The sequence below is a fragment of the Terrapene carolina genome, unplaced genomic scaffold, assembly GCF_002925995.2.
Source record: "Terrapene carolina triunguis isolate 2854851 unplaced genomic scaffold, T_m_triunguis-2.0 Scaffold194, whole genome shotgun sequence".
NCBI classification, from domain to species: Eukaryota; Metazoa; Chordata; order Testudines; family Emydidae; genus Terrapene; species Terrapene triunguis.
In genome coordinates, this window is record NW_020664545.1 from 7,440,159 (window position 1) to 7,460,545 (window position 20,387).

At 43.4% G+C, this 20,387-nt stretch overlaps 1 protein-coding gene across 1 annotated transcript in view; it reads right to left on the minus strand.

Annotated features, from left to right (window-relative positions):
• Positions 1 to 2,160: 2,160 nt before the first annotated feature.
• KDM4B (lysine demethylase 4B) overlaps positions 2,161 to 20,387 on the minus strand; it is a 161,797-nt gene continuing 143,570 nt past the window's right edge. The window contains exons 16-23 of the mRNA XM_024222205.2: positions 17,978 to 18,054; positions 17,721 to 17,776; positions 16,927 to 17,035; positions 9,899 to 10,084; positions 9,644 to 9,808; positions 8,538 to 8,657; positions 5,521 to 5,613; positions 2,161 to 2,963 (exon numbers count right to left, since the gene is read on the minus strand). Of these exons, the coding sequence (XP_024077973.1) occupies positions 2,778 to 2,963; positions 5,521 to 5,613; positions 8,538 to 8,657; positions 9,644 to 9,808; positions 9,899 to 10,084; positions 16,927 to 17,035; positions 17,721 to 17,776; positions 17,978 to 18,054 (992 nt within the window). The 3' untranslated portion in view covers positions 2,161 to 2,777. The remainder of the gene's footprint in view (positions 2,964 to 5,520; positions 5,614 to 8,537; positions 8,658 to 9,643; positions 9,809 to 9,898; positions 10,085 to 16,926; positions 17,036 to 17,720; positions 17,777 to 17,977; positions 18,055 to 20,387) is intronic.

Sequence of the window (20,387 nt, forward strand, 5' to 3'; positions counted from 1 at the left end):
ATTATGAACCTAGAGGCAGAGAAAAAAAATGCAAAAAAATACATCACATCCTTAATCTAAGAGGAAAAAAAATCAATAATTTTATAGCACATAATCAGACACTTACAAATATATTTCACTGGGGGGCGGGGAAGAAGTGTGCATTTCCTATTTCCTTTTCCATAGTCTGATGCACAGAAACCTTCAACATGGTCATTATAGATAAACTGCACAAGTCATTCCTGAACCAAAAGAGGGCTTTAAGAACAAACAAAACAGGAAAAACCCAGCAACAAAGAAGGGCATTCTACAGTTCCAGATTCACGTTTAAACATAACTCACCATCTGAATATGGAGGTCAGGGAAACACTTTTTTTTTTTTTAACAATATAAATAGTATTTAAAAAGGTACTACATATGAATACAGTAATGGTGCTACTTCAGTCAGGACTTTAACATGCAGAGGAAATCCGCCCACTGCTCACAACCCCCCAACCCATCCCACCCTACACCTCCCTTTCCCTCCCCACTTCCAAAAAAAAATCCTCTGCTGTTTAAATTCTCTTTCAATTGTTTTAAATATTTCTGTGGCCTGGCAACCATCCATTTTTTCTTTTATACAAGCAAATTATCCTTTAAATCATGTTATAGCCAACAGGAGACATCTATGCAGGAGTAATCGCTACACAGGTGCAGCAGCAAATAAAGGAAAGAGACTTCAACTAGGTTCTAATTCTTCTTCTATCCAAAATGACAAACTGAGGCTTTTAAGAACCATGTCCTTTTTTCCTTTAAAAAAAAAAAAAAAAAAAAAAAGTACATTCTTTTATAAATTCAGTCTAATGCTTTTTTGGAGACAGATTCATTTGGAGACGTTGAAAACTTAAAATAAAAAAAAATTAAAAATACAAACAAACAAAAAAGAGCAAAGCACCTCACAGCAGAGGCAGCAAGAAGTGAAGGGAATTCTAATTCCCCCAGGAAAGAACACTTCACTCCATTTCCATTCTCTGACTGGGACAGCTGAATATCCGTCCAGTCTCTTAAGATGCTAATTACCATGTTATCCCCCAAATGCTTCCCACTTACTCCCCTGAAGATATCTAAACACAGTCACTTTAAAAAAAAAATATTGACTGTATTACAAGGGGACTTAAAAAGAGAATATTGTTCCTCCCTGCCCAGGAAGTTCAGGGACTCAAGTGAAAAAGATTGCTGAGGACGCGTTTCCTGGATAGCTTTGTCAACTCACAGGCAAAGACACAAAGGTGGGTTTGAATAGGTGCTGTACATGTACCATGTCCCGTCCCGCCACACACACACTGCAGCAACCTCATCTCCCTGCAGTTCTCCACGAAGTCTACTTATTTCTCTTCACTTCAAACCTGATTCAAAGCCCTCTGAAGTCAGCGGGAGCCTCTTTCCACCAGCTTTGATGGGCTTTGGATCAGGCCTTTTATGCGACACTGTTCCATAACAGCTCTACAGCAGGAGCGGCTTACACAGCGTTCAGGTGGGAGCTGCCCACTCAGTATTTCAAGATTTGTTTCTGACTTTAATACTCATTTTAATACTCAGTGAACTGAGCCCAAACAAATGCAGGCTTTCATCCCGCTTCACCAGGAGCATCTCAAAGGCTGACTCCTTACCTAGGTAAAGGATGTCACAACAATCGAAGGCGTTTGGGGAATTTCTTCTTTAATGGGGGAAAAAAAAAAAAAGAATATACACACACCTCCAAGGCTTCTGTCGTGGAATGATTCGCACAACTGTAAGCTGCACAGCTCAAAGCCATGCCTAATAGAGAGCCAGAACAATCCCCTTGCACGCCACTGTCTGATAGGAAGGGGAGGGCAGCAACAGAACAATGCCTGCCAGATCTGTGAGGGGAGGAATCAAGTGGCATATCTGAATCGAAAGGCATGCACGCTGGAGGCCGCAGAGTCGAAGTGATTGCAAAGATGGGGAAGGAAAAGGAGTAGAAGGAGCAAATACCAATGTCTAGCCATTTCTCCACTGGTTGCTCTTTGCTGATGACAGGGCAGAAATGCACACACCCACCATCTAATTCATCGACTGCAACAACATTCGGGTTATGAGACATTTCTTTCCCCTCTTCCCCAGGTTACAAAGAAAACATTGCTTTAAAAAACAACCCACGATGTCTGCTCTTGTTCTCTCTCCCCACTGCAGTGTTAAATTACATTTCAGTGGTGGGAAGGAGGGGGAAATGATTTTATTTTTTTCTGTTTTAAAGCAATGACCTAGAAAAAATTATTGGTGGAAATTGTTCGCTTTCTTTTTTTTTGTTTGTTTTTTTTTTTTTCTTAATAATGCTCATTTATAGAAAACGTCACAAAGGTGATTTATATGTACAGAAATCATGATTCCAAAGGCTGCTTCAGTAGTCAGTGAAATAGCACCTTTTAAAGACAAAAGAGTTTGATGTGGTTTAAAAATCTGAGTCATTTCATTTTTCATTCATTTTAACCCTTTCCAAACCTTAAAAAAAAAAAAAGAGCCAATCACAAAGCTCCATTAGTACAAACTCTTCCGAAGTCTTCATGTGAAATGCTGTCTGAAGGGGTTTTGAGCTCCCTATTCTATTGGCCAGCAATGCAGCTGACAGAGTAGAGGTAGCCTGTAGCCAGACAGGATTTTCTTGCAGTCCAAACCAAGAGCAGAAGAAAGGAATTCACAGCAGGCTATTGCACGGGGCTGGCCTTTTGTTCCACAGTTTCCTGGTTATTTTTCCTCAGGGTTGAAAAGGGTTAATTTTTTATTATTATTGATCCTGGTTAAAACATGTTGCTCTGTGGTCCTGGCTGGTACTGCGTCTGCAGCAGGGTCTCCATGAAGGCCAAATAATCTGGGTTCTGTCCATAGTCCTCGGGATTCCTGGAATTCCCCACTCGGGGGCGCTTGGCCGCTTTCACTTCGTCTCCCGAAAACACTCCTTCCTGAGGGGCCCCAGTGCTGAGGGACTACAGGAGACAGGAAAGTACAATCATTAGAGGGGAAGATGCGCACGAGAGAAAGCGCACCTATTTAACAAAACTGCTCGGACAGGAGAAAGTGAACATTGTGTTACGTACATGCTAGAGAACCACTGAAGGCCGGAGAGTGCAGGGACTGGCTCAGAGGAACCCACTTGGCTTGTAAGACCAAACTCAAAACCAACTTCAAGTCTGCTTCATTTCTGTAGCAGGTTCTCTTCCACTCTTTAACTCCTACTCACAAATCCTCTGCCACTGCAACCCTTCTCTGTCTGCTCAGGTTATTCATTCATCGTACAAAGCGCCCTGGTAAAGGAAGCTTCCCTTACTTCCTTAGGCATAGGGGGGTCTGTTTGGGGAAGGGATTGTTGTAAGACGACATGACATAGCTTATACACTGCCTCTCACTCTCAAAGCAGACAGAAGGTTCTTGGTAAGCGTGGTTACTTCCTTCCTTCATCCAGCTGCTCTTTATTAGAGTATCTGGTATGTCACTCACACAGAACTCTTCCTAAAAATCTCTGGGAACAGGAGGTTTGCAGAAAGAATTAAGAGTTTCAAGTCAGATGCGAGTTATTCACCTTTCATTGTGTGTGTGCGCGCAGCACGAGGGAGAGTGTGCACGAAGGGGAGTGGATGTGTGTGTCAGTCACTCTGGAAAGGTTACAAAGCTTGAAGGTCAGGATCCATCAAAAGTGACACCCCCACCCACCCTACCTCACCACTCAAATTCATCAGCTTTGCTGAAAGGCAGCGCTGCAGCCAGATACTAACAAAAATATTGTCTAAATAAGGACTGACGATCTCTGTTCACCAGATAAAAGCAAACACAAGCAGCTCCTCTGCCCCCAGAATCCACTTGAAATAAGGACAAAAGTAAATTACACACAGCACAGTTAATCTGTGGAATTCATTGCCACAAGATGTCTGAGACCAGAGGATTCAAAGAAGGATGAGATATCTATATGGATAATGACAAAATCTAGAGTTACATTAGAGATGATAAAAGCATTTTATAAGGCATTAAAAATCCCTTCAATATTTCATGCCATAAACTAATCTATAACCAATTGGAGAAGTTTCTTCTTAATCCCCATAGGTCAGGGGTGGCCAACCTGTGGCTCCGGAGCCACATGCGGCTCTTCAGAAGTTAATATGCGGCTCCTTGTATAGGCACCGACTCCGGGGCTGGAGCTACAGGCGCCAACTTTCCAATGTGCCGGGGGGTACTCACTGCTCAACCCCTGGCTCTGCCACAGGCCCTTTCCCCACTCCACCCCTTCCCGCCCCCTCCCCTGAGCCTGCTGTAGTGCTCCTCTCCCTCCGAGCCTCCTGCACACCATGAAACAGCTGATTGGGAGGTGTGGGGAGGGAAGGGGTGGTGCTGATCGGCAGGGCTGCCAGTTGGGGGGAGAGCTCATGGGGGGCTGCTTACATATTACTGTGGCTCTTTAACAATGTACATTGGTAAATTCTGGCTCCTTCTCAGGCTGGCCACCCCTGCCCATAGGTAGTTTATTCCACATAAATGTCCATTACAGGGTTATTTTATTTTATGTGCAACTTCAAGCATCTGTTAGTGGCCACAGACAGTGTTCGTGGTCAGACAGACCAGGGATGGCAGTTCCTATAATCCTTTTGTCTTTATCATGCAACAGTTGACATCACAGGCATCTAGAACAAAGCGAGCAGCTGTGTGTGCTTCATTGCTCTGGGCATCTGATCTCACGCTCTTGCTGGAGGGGATGGCTTTAAAAGTTAAAAGCAGCATCAGGTTTGGGGGGGAAAAAAAACTCTTGAGCCACAATCTTAGTAAGATCAACTCAGCCCCTCCTATTTTCTAGGTCGACTAATTCAGCCACAGTTCACTGCATGGAACTATGCCTACACTATGGGGTGCGATTCCCCCACTTGTACACACACACACTCACGCTTACTCTCATCCAGATAGCATGAGTGTAAATAGTTGTGTAGCTGCAGTAGCACAGGTAGTATGTTGTGCGAGTATATATACATGAGGAGGGCGAATCACACCACTAGCTCATAGTGTAGACATAGACTATATGTTGGTCTTTAAGAGGAAGCTTAAAAAAAAAAAATAGGGTCCTCTGTGTTCCATGGGATTTTTAATATCTTTTGGAAGTTTTTTATTCCAGTATCGTTGGCCAAAATTTCCAAGACACCACTGGGCTGCAGGTCAGTTCACCTGACCGTTATCCTCTCACCCCGCAGGTGGCTACATTTCAGTGGTGGAGTTTGTAACTGGTATCCTACCGGATGCAAGGCACTTTACTGAACACAAGATCTCTTAACTAGGGAACACAGAAATCGGGTCTTGACAAGCAGGAATTGTTTAAAACCTTTTCAAATGTCTTCATTAGTCATTTTACAATCTTACACATATTCTGTGAGTGAATTAGGGTCTTATAGTTCTAGAAGGGAGAGGGAGCTTTTTAGGTCACTTTCAAACAGCTTTTAAAAGAAAATCTAATGAGCATATGTGAGAAGCAGCTCCCCTTTTTTTCCCTGCGGATTTGATACCCACCAGGCGAGATTTCACTCTCTTAGGAAGCTCCTCCTCCAACGTGTAAATATCACCACGTTTTACCATCAGCTGGGAGCCATCTTCAAACTCCACCTGCAGAGAGCATAGTAGCAATCAGGTTACTGACGTCTTCATTTACCGCTAACAATTCTCTCCTCACTTCCTTTTATCAGCCTAAAAAGTCCCCAGGATTCTCTGATGGACACAGAAAACACAGTGGGAACCATGAAGAAAACACCCCCTCCCCTCCGCCCCCATTGTAACATGGGTATTACACTCACATTAATAAGCCCTTCTTCCTTCTTAAATTAAGATTTTTTTCACACAAGTCAAAATATATTTGTGTTTTAACAAGGAACAATAATCAGTCAGGTGTAAAAAATGGTGGTGTTAACTCCTCATTCCAAACCTCTTTCACTGAGCACTGATTACATCATGAATTATGTAACAGGAGATGTTACAGGGATGTTTATTCATGAAAACGAGCACATGAAATTTTAAACTATAAAATAAATGTTCTCAGAGCCTCTTGCTTGCTTTGCTGAAGACTTACAGTAGCCTCCTGGATAATGCAGAAAACATACACAGTATTTTAAGAGAAAGGTAGGGTTTGATTTAAACTGGGAAAATTCAGAGGGTCGAAAGAATCTATGGGCAGGTCTACATTACTGCTTATGTTGATATAACTTACGTTGCTGAGGGGTGTGAAAAAGCCACACCCCCACCCTGAGCAATGCAAGTTACACGGACCTAAGCGCCGGTGTGGACAGCGCTATGTTGCCAGGAGACGCTCTCCCGCAGACATAGCTACTGCCTCTCACTGAGGTGGAGCGATTAGGCCAAGAGGAGCGCTCTCTCCTGTCGGCACAGAGCGCCTTCACCACGTGTACTACAGCAGCACAGCTGCATTGGTGCGGCTGGACTGATGTAGCACTTCCAGCGTAGACCAGCCCTATGTTTGAACTTGCCCCTCCTGTTGCACACAGGTATCGTGCCACAGGACTCTCTGTTGCTTTTTACAGATCCAGACTAACACGACGACCCCTCTGATACTTGACAGGTATCGTGGTTCATCAGTTATGCAAGGTCAACACCACTTACTGTAGTCTCTTAACTGAGAGGTATAAATCAGCTGTAACAACTAGGCACAAGGGAATAAGTTATGGGTAGTTTAGGTCTCCATTCTGAATACACACACAAATGAGGTTTAAAGACAAACCACTGGAGTTAAATTTTCAAAAAATATGCACCTAACCTGAATGTGCAACACATGGAACAAGTAACTGCATGAGTTGCAAAATGTACAAATGCATATGTGCCTGCATATTTTGTTCTCATTTAGTCCTGGTAAATAGATGCTTCTTTACATTTTGTTTTAGCTTTTCATGCTATTTTAAACGATCAATATGTGAATTTCCTATATTGTGACTAAATCAGAAAGCAAACAAAGAACAGATTTTCAATGGAAGCGTAAAAACGTTAAAATTTATGTTAAAATCAGACTGTGTCTTCTTTGGAACATCACGCCAAAGAGATCTTTAGGGTACAAGTCTGTGGATTATGATGCTCTTCTGTTTGCAGGTCGAGACCTTGGGCAATTTTTCCGAAAAGACTAAACAGTATAATAAATGCCTCTTAGACAAGTGTCTTGGGAAATTTCTCCCACCACACTTTTCAAGATTACTCAGGAACACGAATCTACATGGCACAAAATAGTTTTTTGTAAGTTTCACGGTGTGTGTTGGGTTAAATTGAGGAGCGCAGGGTGCACTTGAAACCTCCCAGAATCCTGGTCATTTTGAACCTTCTTGTGGCCCATTTAACCTAGATGGAGTCAAATGACCGTGTTGAATTTGGTGGAACTTCCTGTTGAAATGCTGGCCCTTTTTCAGATTTCTGATTGCTAGCCTCCTGTAAACAGAAATCCCACCTGTGGTACAAAACTGCTTCAGCACGCGGCCTTGCGAGCTGCAGAATTGGCTGCTTCTGTTCTCTGCTAGAAAAGGGAGTGGGTGACATGAATGACAGAACTGGAGACTGAAGGCTTCTAATTAGTCACAGAATAGGTAAAGGAGATATAGCAGCAGGACATTGTTCCCACATACTGCTCTGCCATGTGCCTTCCCATGAGTCTTCAGGGTGAGTGTAAAGTCTCCAAGCCCATTCTATTCCTGATCTCCACTTTTATTGCCAAGAGGGTTTTAATTACCTAAATACCTGTTTGTTAGGAAGTGGAGGTCATAAAGCTCATTTCACACAGGCCATTGAACAGCCAACAGACAGTGGTGATATCAAGTCACTTTTGACCTGGGTCCCCTGATGTCCTAGTAACCCATTAACAATCCCAAATCATCCAGTCCCCAACAGGTATTCCCCCAGTGGATCTGAAAAGCCCCCTCTTCCGCAAGTTCTCTGTGTTTAGGTAACTCCTCTCTCTCAAACTTCTCATCATAAGCAAAAGCTTTGCCAGGAACACTTGTAAAAGGGGCAAGGGAAGACTTAGACTTCCAATCAAAGCATCTTCCAGAGATCAGGACCTCTTTCGATCAGTGATTTTTCTTTTTTGTCATAAACTGTTTATCTTTGAGAGAGAAAATTTACTCGGTGCCAGAAATTCTATATTAAATTTAACAAATCCTTTACGTGTTCACTAACCACCCCCCTTTTCTCTAGTTGCTTATATCCACTGCACAGCTACATATATCAACTCAAGCATCCTTTTTCGTCACAGAGAAAGGGTGTGAATGAAAAGAACCCATTGTGAATTTCTAAGAGCAGGTATGTGTAGATAGAGAGGCATACGTGTGTGTACATACATCCAAAATCTCCCTCTGAGGACCCTTTTCCTGACTCTCTTAATTAGGAGCATTACAGTTCCTATAAGAATACAGGAAATATTAACTCTGGAGTTCACATTACGTCTTCATAAATATAACAAGCCTTCTGTACCTCTGAGGAATAAAGCTTGTGCAATACACGGGTGCTGTGGTGGAGTTTTTAGACCCCTCCCTATTTACCTGATAAATCTGACTGATCTGGGCTGCAATGAACTTGGCCTTATAGATGATTCCATCAGTCCACTGCAGCTGAACCAACTCGCCTTCTGGAGGGGGTCCCATCTGAATGCAGTCTCTGCTCTAAAGACAGAAGAAAGTCAGGAAAACAACAGACATGAATAAAACTTGGGAACAAGTTGACCATCTTTGTCATAGTGACCACCCATGGAAGATAACAATAACATGATGCTTTAACATAAGAACCCAGGAGGCTACCACACCATAAGCAAATTTGCATCTGTTCAAAAACTCACTAAGGATAGGCAGGTTACAAGCCATTGCTCAAGTACTGAACCAATTGTTTGCACCAGCTGCTGGTGATAGTACTTTGCAATTATCTGGAACTCATCCAAGGTGCTCAAAGCAGCTCAGACCGCCCGGTGATGTATTACCCTCATTTTACAAGCACAGAGGAGGAGGTGTTAATTGACTCGCCCACAGTATTACATGGCAGGTCAGTGGCAGAACTGGGAATAGAACCCAAGAATCTAGACTTAGTACCCTGCTCCAATTCTTCAATACACTCTCCCCGACTCTAATCTATTTACTATATTTAAACAAACATACACACCGTCCAGTCTATTTACCTAAAACAGGACTTGGGAGGGAAAAAATTAGACTTTAAAAATGCAATTAGTGTGCAAGTCAGAACAAACTATATTCTCTTACGTCAGCAACCAACACTGGCAGCAGCTGTTGGTCAAAGAACAAAAGATAGGAAACCAGGTAATAATCAGTAAAGCCATATATAAGGGGATGCATGAAGAACACTTTATCCATTGGCTATGCGGCCAACAATACTTTTTTAATCTATTGTAAAAAGATTTCTCAGGGTAGGCTTTGTTGTTCCTGCCCACAAAGTAAGCAAGTATGCAGCATTGCATCCTATAGATGAGGGGTGGCCAAACTGCAGCTCGGGGCTTCTGCCCTGCAATGGGGTGGTGGGGCTTCAGCCTTGGCAGGCGTCTCCTGAAGATTATCGTATGTGGCTCGGAGGGTCAGTAAGTTTGACCACCCCTGCTACAGATTCTACCTACAGTTACAGAGGAATCTAAAGAGCTTCTTACAGTAATGCTTTCCGGGTATACGTTGTCGCTGTAAGAGCCATCGTCAAAGTTCACTTCATAGAAGGTTTGCGTTGTCATGCCAATTACTTTACACCTGTAGTAGAGTCCATTGCGGTTCTTCGTAATCACAGTCTGCCCCAGCGATACCTCCCTCCGAAACTGGATCTATGGAACAAAGGAAAGGGACCAATCAGGGATCACAAGAGACATGAGAGAAACAGTACATAGGAGGGATTTTAAATAGAAGATACTTACATTGTGGTTGGCTGCTTTATGTTTGAAGCAAGTGATGGAAACAACATATGGCCAATCATCTGGCTCCATGGGTACCCCAGCGGCATGTGCACAGGTCACATGGAAGGAAGTGGAGCAGTGCTCATAGGAACATTGAATGCAGGCACCAGACACCTTCTTCATCCGCTTCCGGCAGTACACACATTTCTGAAGGGAAACACAGGTTCACATTATGCAAAGGAGAAAGTCAGCAGCAGCTTTTAATCAACATATTTGAGGCTGCAGGCCAGAGTTAGACATGGTACAAAACTCCTTGTTATCAACAGTTGCAGGGCATTACAGACACAAGGGTAGTCAAATTCCTTTCGATCTGCCTGCTCAACCACATGCACTCACCTAGAACCCATCCTGAGCCAAAACACAAACATCCTAAATATAACAGACACACAGAACTAATGTTCCCCTCAACAGCAACAAGATGACATCATTTTAATCTCTCAAGCAGCTATCAATGACACAATCCATCAGATACATATTAGTCAATGAAGTCCTCACAAAAACAATTTGGGACAATGTTCTCTGGAGTGTAATGTATCAGCATTACCTACAAGCATTACGGTAAAACTTCTACTTCCATTATACACCCATTCTCCAGAGATTTTTAAATGTACCCATTTTAATTCACATTGTAGCTGAAACTTGGGAAACAAGTTGCTAGAAAAGACCATTTTCATCTCTGGACACAACACAACACAGAATAACAGATTAACATCTTATTTTTAAGTAGGCCCTTTTTATTATTATACATACACATGGAATACATGATGACATGGTATAACGGTTTGATTGGCATCTATGTGGGATTATCTGAAGTATGTAACTCACTCACTGCTTTGCCACTCTTGGGTAAATAAAACCTTCACACTACACCATGTATTTTGAATACGCCACAGATGTTACAAAAAAGGTTTTTAAATGCTTTAAAGTCCCACCCACCTCCCCCCCACTTGGACTGTTTCTTGTATTCCCCTCTGTAAAGCCAGCTGCCTTGGTTACTTTATGCAGGGATTAGAGAGAAAGGAAAGCAAATAATAAATGTAAAGTCTTGTCTACATATGGAGTTAGTCCAAAATAGATATTCAGGAATAACTCTTGTGTGTGGACACTTATTCCAGAATAAATGTGTCATGTTCGCTTAATCCTCTTTGAAAGAAGATTAAACTAAACTGGAACAAAGCACTCTTATTCTGGAATGAGAATATTATGCATTGGCTATGCAGCCAGCAAGACTTTTTTAACCTACTATTCATTATTCTTATGCCAGAATAAGGGTGTCCACAGACGAAATTATTCTAGAATAGCTATTGCATTTTAAATTCACACCTTACCTTAATGTAAACTAACTTTCAAGTGTAAACAAGCTTTAAGACACCTTTGAAATGGAACTGAAATAGCCCTTCTAAACAAACATGTCCTTGTTTTAAAAGTCCAGTATCTCATGGTACTGCAAATTTGGCAGTGAGCACTGGGTGCCACTGGGAAGCTGAGAATCGCCCCTCACTCCAATGGTATCAAACTCCCATTTCCAGCCCTGCAGGAATATTAAACTTTTAGCCTCTGGGAGTTTGGAATTCACTGACTTTCATGGGGAATTGGGCTCCTAATGCCTATATGCTCGTTTGGAAATCCCAGCCTTAGTTCATAAAACGTTTATGCCTAGAAAAGCTGTCACTGATGGCTGGCCTGGGCCGCAGATTGGGATAACTTGAGAAAGAGGAAATTCCACATTTTGTGGAGGAAGGCTGCCCTTTAAAAAGAAGAATGCAACTGTTTCAAACTGCTCATATGAATAGAATCCCGGGGAGATGGATTCATGGACAAGTGATCAGGACACAGGTATGGGATAAATATTTATCATATGGAAATCATCTCCCCATATATTGTGGAGTGGGAATAGGGATTGGTGGTAATTTTTTAGTCACCTGAAGATTGGTATTATGCTCCAGAAGAAAACACTGTATTGGGCCTCCCCCTCTCCTCCCCTCCCCATTCCCTCTGCTCATCTAAACATCAGTATCCCGTCTTCACTGGGAGTGAGAACCTTCCTCCCCTGCAGTTCCTGCCATCAGGTATAGCCTTCCTTCCCCCCTCTCTTCCCTGCCTCAACTGTACTAGTGCTGTAACAAAGACTGTCCCTGCCCCAAAGAGGGACAGATATTTCCCTCTCCCCACCATAAACTGAGAAAGGAAGAGAGGAAATCACTCTGCCTCAGACGTTCCCATCACTCCCAATCATGCCCAGATATATCACAAGCACTCCTGTATGTGGATGCAATAAGCCAAGTTCATTTCTCTTGTAAGTATCAGAATCAGTGGAGAGAGAGATGAATTTGGCCCTGTGCTTTCACTCTGAATTTCCTAGCTTTTGTTAGTCAAAGTCAGGCCCTTCGCATTGCCCGACTGTAGTTTTTAGTATTTAATAAGCTATGCCCTTATCGCTCTGTAAGCCATGTTCAAAAGGTAGATAAGCACCACAGCAAAGTGCGCAGCAGGAACACAGCACTGAGAGCAAGTCAATAGCAATGAGATCTCATTATTAAACTGTCAATACCTAATTCTCTCCCTAGCAGGGACAAGCGCTGATATACGAAGGGCTCAATACAGCCTCTCAAGGGAGTATTAACCCTTGAGTACAGGGAGTCTGATTTTATTGCTGTAAAGCCTGCTTCCAAGCCTGAGGGATTAACATGCATCTAATGGCATCCCAGTGGCAGAGAGACACTGTTGTGCAGAAGAGCCACACCAAAAGGAACGATTAGATCGATCAAATATGATCGGAGGACAAAGGAAAATTTAAGTTACAGGGACCTTGAGATGTGGTGTATGGAGAAAGCAGAGCATGAGTGGAAGACCTGGGACTGAGTATCGTGGGGAAGATGCTCCGACAGATATGAATTAATGAGGAAGGAGAGGTGGGAAGAGAAAATGTCTAAGGTACGGGAGAAAAATACTCTGAATAAATGCACACAGAAAAAAAATCAGATCATAGCTGAGAGTAAAGAATGGGCTGTCTACAGCATGATGAACACTACAATTCATTTACTCCAGTGAGGGATGACAGCTAATTATTCTGAATTTCCACGTCATACATAATTTACACACACAAGCCTGTAATACACCATTAATCAGAAACCATGCAAACTGCATTCTTTATAATGATGCAGCATGCTCAAATGAACTCAGAGGTCTATGCTTTCAAGGGGAGCCCAGGCCTTAGCACCTAATGCACATTTTCAGATCAACTGGACACTATTTTCAAACAAATCAGCCCAAGTCCTCACCCTGCACCTACATCAGAGAATGCTGTTCCACCACCCCCACATTGCTAAGGAAAAGAGATGTGAACAGTAAACAAAATGCACTTGAATCCACTGGAGTGGCATCTCCTGCCACCTCCCTTCTTTACTCCAGTTCATTTGCTTCAGCTACCTATGACCTTCTATCATTCTTCACCCTCCTTTCTCAGTCCCTGTTCGTGGGTCTGTTCATCCCAGCTCCACACACTCACCTACATCTGCCTCAACTCAAACACTACTGAAATCTTCAGCCTTGCCTCTTCTGCTCACCTTGATTTCAACTCCCTTCTCCATGTTCACCACAAGCCTCACCACATACAGGATACCTCTACCCACCTCTAACACACAAAGAAAGGTGACCACAATCTGCCTGTCCCTCTCTCTCTAAACAACTCCACTAGCTCCCCCACTTGTATCAGGATGCACTTGCCAAAAGCCTCAATGGACTTGCTCCATGGTATCTCACAAACCATGTTTCTCTGTACACTCCCTCACGCTCATCTAGCTCAAAATTCCTCTGCACCTCTTCATGCAATTTTACCAGGGCTGCTAGTTCAAGAACTTTCTCCTTAACATCCTACAGTCCAGAACAAAGCCTCCTTGTATCTCTGACTCATTGACTTTACATCTCATTTCAAATTTCAGCTCAAAACGTAATTTATCTTCCCTTAGTTATGACACCTATAAAAGTAACGCAGCATTATATATGGTAACACTGCGACACATTGTTGCTTCCAGCACTGGTATGTGCACATATATTATAATGGCACCCACAAGTAAAAAACCAAAAAGGGATCTTAGCAAGCAGACAGTAAACAAACACAACAGACATTCTGGTGGTGTGGGATAAAGGGGCTGAGAGTCAGTCTACTTCCTACATCCTAACACTAGTCCTGACTGCAGGGGCAGCAGAAACTTTGTACAAGGGCTATGCTGGCATCTTGCCGGAAGCGTCAGAGCTGCATGCGTGTCCAAGCAGGTATCTGAGCTCCTCCATGTTGCCTGCTAGCAGACTAATGTGTGATCTTGGCATAAACATTTAAGACTCCAGCCGACAATGGGAAAGGCTGCTCTGATTAAGATGGAGCAGTGCATAGTGAGTCATACAGACTAACATTTTCACAATCAGGTGCCTAATGCTAGGGGGGAGGGATAGCTCAGTGGTTTGAGCATTGGCCTGCTAAACCCAGGAGTTCAATCCTTGAGGGGGCCACTTAGGGATCTGGGGCAAAATCAGTACTTGGTCCTGCTAGTGAAGGCAGGGGGCTGGACTCAATGACCTTTCAAGGTCCCTTCCAGTTCTAGGAGATGAAAAATTGGAGATATCCTAAGGGGTGCCGAGCACTTGCAGCTCTTACTGACTTCCAACAGGAGCAATGGGTGCTTAGAACAATAGACAGTTAACTAAGTGTCCTGATTTCCAACCTGAGGCATCAAATGTGAAGATTCTATACCTCCCATGAAATACGAAGGAAACCATAGGGGACAATTTTGGCCCCATGCCATAGCAGATGTTCATCCACAAAATAAAAGCCACTGTACAATTCAGCAAGACTGTCTGTCTATTCGGGACTGAAACAGCAGGAGTTGTTTTAACAGATCTGAGCGGGGGCCCAGGTTGAAAATAGTAGGGAGAGCTTCAGGTTGGGTATGACTAGTCTGAGGTATATGAGTCGAGCTGTATAGGAGAAGATCACAGCTGCTGCCCATACTCTGCTTAGCTTTAGACCATGCTATCAGTCACTCGCTCTTACTCACACACTGTCCTTTACTCACCCTGCTGTGCCCAAGTAATTTAGCAAATTTGGCAAGCCTTAGCAATCTCAAACCCTGTAATGCCTTAGGCATGAAACTCACCCCCCCACACACACTTCTTGTGCATACATGTCAAGCATGTGCATGAACCTCTCTATAGGCACTTCTGAAAATCTGGTCCTTCTCATTTCTTAACATTGCAGTGCGTGAGAAAAAGACTCCGTTGATGTGGGTATGCATACAAGGGTATGTTTGGACTGACCTGTCTATAAAGCAGAGCTGGCTGGGATGCCATATGAAGGAAGGATGCTATTTTAGTATTCTGTCATCTCCAATATTACTTCCTGTGCCCTACACAGCAAAACCCACCAGCTTATCCAACAAATCCCCACACGCTCTGCCTGGTAAGAGTTAAGCTCATTTCACACCTAGAAAAGTAGTGTTTCTCTTCCTCCCAAAAGCTGAGGCAGCTGAGTCCAGCTGTTCTCAGTGAGACCCCCAACACAGGTAAGCTACTACAAAGAATGGTTCTCTTAAAATGTCCACTGCAGCTAAAGGAGGAACATGGAATTTACCAGGATACTGTATTGGACTGTTAGTCCATGAAGGGTACCATGTATCATGAATGAGGTACAGCTCAAAGTCCCTAATCAGGATCATGGGCCAATTGGGCCAGGTGTTGTACAAATAAATGCTTCAGATGAAGGTGTATTAAATCCACGATGCCCTTGGACCCCTGTAAAATGATGCACGGTGGACAGAAATCCATGGAAACTTGTTACTGAATCAAGTAACATCACACCAAAGGCTTCCCAATGCTCACCTTCACTTACCTGCCTCCACAATTTGTGGTTTTCTCTCCCACACCCCCAATACACACACCAAACTCCTCTAATTATCTTCTGCCTGTAAAATCTTCTCCTTTAATCAGAGTCCTCCCACACAGACCCATGCCAAGCAGTCTGGAGTTCACTATGACAAAGTGATGCTGCATTCAGTGATGAATGCTGCACAGTTGCAAGGCAGTCATGCAGGAGTTAACAGGTTTTCTTGTGAGGCCCCATTAAGCAATACAAGCGACTTCTGTGTAAAAGGATTTTTAATTCATCGTTACAAGTGGTGGTAATGAAGAGGATGCATGCTGGAAATGTCAGACGATCCATAAAGAGCTGGTGCTTCAAGATTTATCACTCTCGCATCACATTGCTCCATCACGCAACCTGAATAATGAATGCTTTTTACATTCACATTTGTGTACAAAACCCATTTGCACAACAGAAGAATAACTCTAGAAGCATACACAGATTCTTCCTAACCTCTCATCCAGGAAGGGCTGGGCTGCCTACACTGAAAAGCTGCGCAGTTAATGAATACATCAGCACTAACTACCGAACACATCAATGCTAATGACATCTTCCCCCACCATATCCCCCTCTTGATGTCCAAAACTGACTCCCACACAAAAGAAAAGCAGAAAGCACAATTTATCTTACCAAATGCACCCATAGCAGAGGGGTATTCAGAACCAGCTGGGAGAACATAGCACCGTAGGCAAAGCCAAGACTCATTGATTCCATCTAATCATTAAGCCCCTGGGATGAAGCTATTGCAACCTCCACAGAAAGGAATTAGAAGTCCATCCACTGGCATGTAACCTATTGATATATCTTCTCCTGATTCCCTCCTTATTGAGATGACCCCAAGGGGGCCTTTGTTAATTTCTGCACAGAGGATGGAGATGGGAAAGATTTCCTGACGAAGAAAGTGAACCATTTTAAAGGAAAGCAGACCCTCTCAGACATATCCAAATGGTATTGCTTCCTGAGGAGAACATCCTCCAGCCCTTGCAGCCTGAGGCTCCTACACAACATTTAATGTTTTTCTCACTAGCTAAGCCAAGCCCTGCTATTACTCAAGCAACCCCCAGGAAGCACCTACCAGTTTCCACCGCTGCTCCGGAATAGCACTGATGTCCACAGGATGGCGCTCTATTACGTTGAGGAAACGGGCCTCTGGGACAGCGATAGCACAGATTATATGGATCCACCTGGAAATCAGAGAAATTAGAAGCTGCCATATTTTTTTAAAAAATGTTGGCACATTTATGGGATGAATAAACTCTAGAGGGCTGTTAACATTTCTCCCAGTTTCCCTTCTATAGTATCTGGACACATTTATGATAGTTGGCAGCACTGGTAAGATTAGCATCTGGTTATTAATCATGCACTGCACTAGATAAAGGTCTCTGGAACAACTGGGATCAACTTCCTTCAATAGGGAACCATTCCTGCATGGTGCTGAAAGGTGAAATCAATGACACTGAAGGTGTTCAGTGCCACACAGAATCAGACCCTTAAGAGCAGAGGAAGAGTGGGACAGCACAGACATCCCAGTTCATCCATCCACTCTAAAGAGCAGCAATTATGCAGGCGAGGCAAAATTTGGCTCCCACAATGGAGCACCGTGACCAGTGTTCACAACATAAACAACATTACTTGCACTAGTGCTTGGATGAGAGAGCTAGTATACGTGTAATGCAGTGTAGTGGTAGCTGTGCTGGTCCAGGATATTAGAGACACAAGGTGGGTGAGGTAATATATTTTATTGGACCAATAAATCTTTTATTTATTTTGTTGGTGAGAGCTTTCCAAAGAAGTTGGTCCAATAAAAGATATTATCTCACTCACCTTGTCTCTCTAGGATACATGCAAGACATTTTAAATGCTACCTACCTTCCATCAGTGGTCATTTGAAGAGCTCCTCCCCTGAGATTACACAGGCAGCAGTCCTACAGTAAAAAACCATCATAAAGATTAATTGAAAAGGCAACCAAGGCAATCCCAAACCAAACCTCCGCAGAGATTTATTAAGCTGGGGCAACAGCATGCCGGGAAATACTTTGTCTCCCCACCTCCCCTCGGTGTTGACGCATCCAGTTAATTCTCCCCAAAACCTTTCCTTTCCAGTCTCCACTACAGTGGATACTTACCGCTGCCCATGCATTGGCTGAGCACCGTGAACAAGACCAGCCTTCATTCACCAGATCAGGGCGTATTCCATAGCAACCTGAAAGAAACCAAAGTATTCTTCTCACACTCTTGGCAACACATACATGAAGCCCATTGCTGATAGTTCAGGTTAGATGCACCTTGGAAATTAGACATAGTATTTGGAATAACCAGATTCAAAACCCAAGAGACCACAATACGTAAATGACAAGGAAGAGGAGTCACCTAGGGGTAGGGCAGCTAGGATTGATGTCACATACTAATGAAGTAGAATGTGAAACCCCAACTCCTTCCTAGGGCTAGAGGTTAGGAGGAGATGTCTGGCACTACATTCAAGAGATTGGTCTCAGAAGATATGCCCCTATTGCTACACTAAATGGACACATCAAAGGAGGTAAAAATCATGATCTGATTTAAACCCAGCTGGTGCAGCCATCTTTGCAGAAAGATTGAGCAGGACCTTATTTGAAGGGGGGAAAAGGGAGCAGAATAAAGTAATCTAGCAGTGGGGAATTAAACACTCCATGGGCTTACTGTTGCACATCACACAGGAAGTTTGTGGTGGAGCAGGGAATTGACCTGGGGGAATCCCAGGCTAACCAGTGGGTCATCCTTCTTCCCAAACACCTCATGAGAAATTTTCAGCTAAACACACTAAAAGCTGGAAATCAAGGTGCCGCCATCTCAGCTGAACAGGCAAAAAGGGTCTCTAGTATACAAAGCACTGCAATACTTAAGTGTTAATAACTTGGGTAAACTACAGGTAAATATTCAGCTATCAGTGAGGTCAACACAGTACCCACCTCCGTAACAAGCAGCTACCTAACCCAGACGAACAACCTCAGACAAGAGTCAATAATATACACCCACAGTTGCCTCCTGCATATGAAGTTCCTTTCCATCACGTGACAGGTCACGAAAGCAGATCCAATCCAGACCTGGCAAAAGAGGCGGGGTGATGGAGTTTGGAAAACTGATTAGGAAGTTGACAAGAGCTTCTATTTTAAGCCCTTAAGTGAAATATCTGTGGAGCCCAAACCTGTGTGGAACAGACTGAAATTTCAGCATTGATTTCTTGTTTCAAGACCACAGGTTGGGGGACCTCTGGACTTGAGGGGGGAATCTTCTGAAGGAACACAGCTCTCAGATGAGAGAGGGAGAGACACAAACTTAAGAATGAAAGAAAAGAGGAGCCTAAAGGAGAAACTACGATGAGAAACATATTTAATATTCATTTTTTTTCCAGAAAATAAATTAAATCTTGCTTATTAAGAGCAAACCAGCCAGACTAGAGCTGCTCAGACTAAATATTAACCTTTGAGTGCAGCTGTCTGTTCCTCAGGAACCAGGGTGTTTCTGAATGTAGCTAAGAGGCAAAATCTCATTCTTTTAAATAGTAGGCTTTCAGCTCCCAGAAATAGCTATGCAAGAGAGAGGGGAAGAAGTGTGTGCTGAGGGGAACGAGAGTGATTGAAGCCCAGAATCGATAGTTAATGCAACGAGGCTAGCAAACAAGTGAAGTGACTACTCTCTCCCCTCAATAGGTTGTGTCAGCACCTCAAGGGCCTAGCAATCTTGGCTGAGGTTTCCTGACATCCCTCCCATTGTCATAGCCTATCACAGCTGGGTGAGACTCCTCCAAATCGGACTGTAATGGCCTGATGAGCAGTTTTACAGCACCCAGACAGCCCAGCTTCAATAAGTCCCGATGCTGTAGCTCCATTCTACTGGTCTACCAGCAAACTGGTCTCACCACACCAAAGGCAAATGGATACTGGAAACTACAAGTGCAAACAGACAGTGACGAGGAGACAGAGAGGCACCTGCAACCTTAAACTAGAGTGAAGCAGCTAAACCCAAGCCTCATGGGTCCAGCACAGCTAAACCTGATTAGCAGAATGCACCAGGCTCTGTCTACGACTGCAGATTAACTTTGCTTTATTCATATACACATCTCTCTCCCCAAATCAGAATTTGGCTTGCTAACATTGCTCTTGCATGCCTTTCTACTGGAGATGTAGGCATGTAGTGGATAAAGAGACTCAACTCTCCAGTGACGACTATCTCCAAGATGAGAAAGCCATCTCTATCACGTGTGCACTCACCCTATGTCAGCATACTACACACCATGAGCCGGAAGTGACCGCCTCGTGGATGCAAGAGAAGTTCATCCTTTATTCTAATTCGCCACAAGAGACATTTGTGCTCAACTGCTCCTGTCTATAAAGCTGAGCCCATAAAAGCAAATTTTGGGGATAGAAGTCAAATAATTCTTTCCATCTGCCAAGGTCAAACAGCAGAACAGTAATGTACCACACCTCCTAATACTAGTGCAAATCTGAACTAGATGCTGTAGAATCTACAGAACTCCTGACGCAGACCAGTACCTTC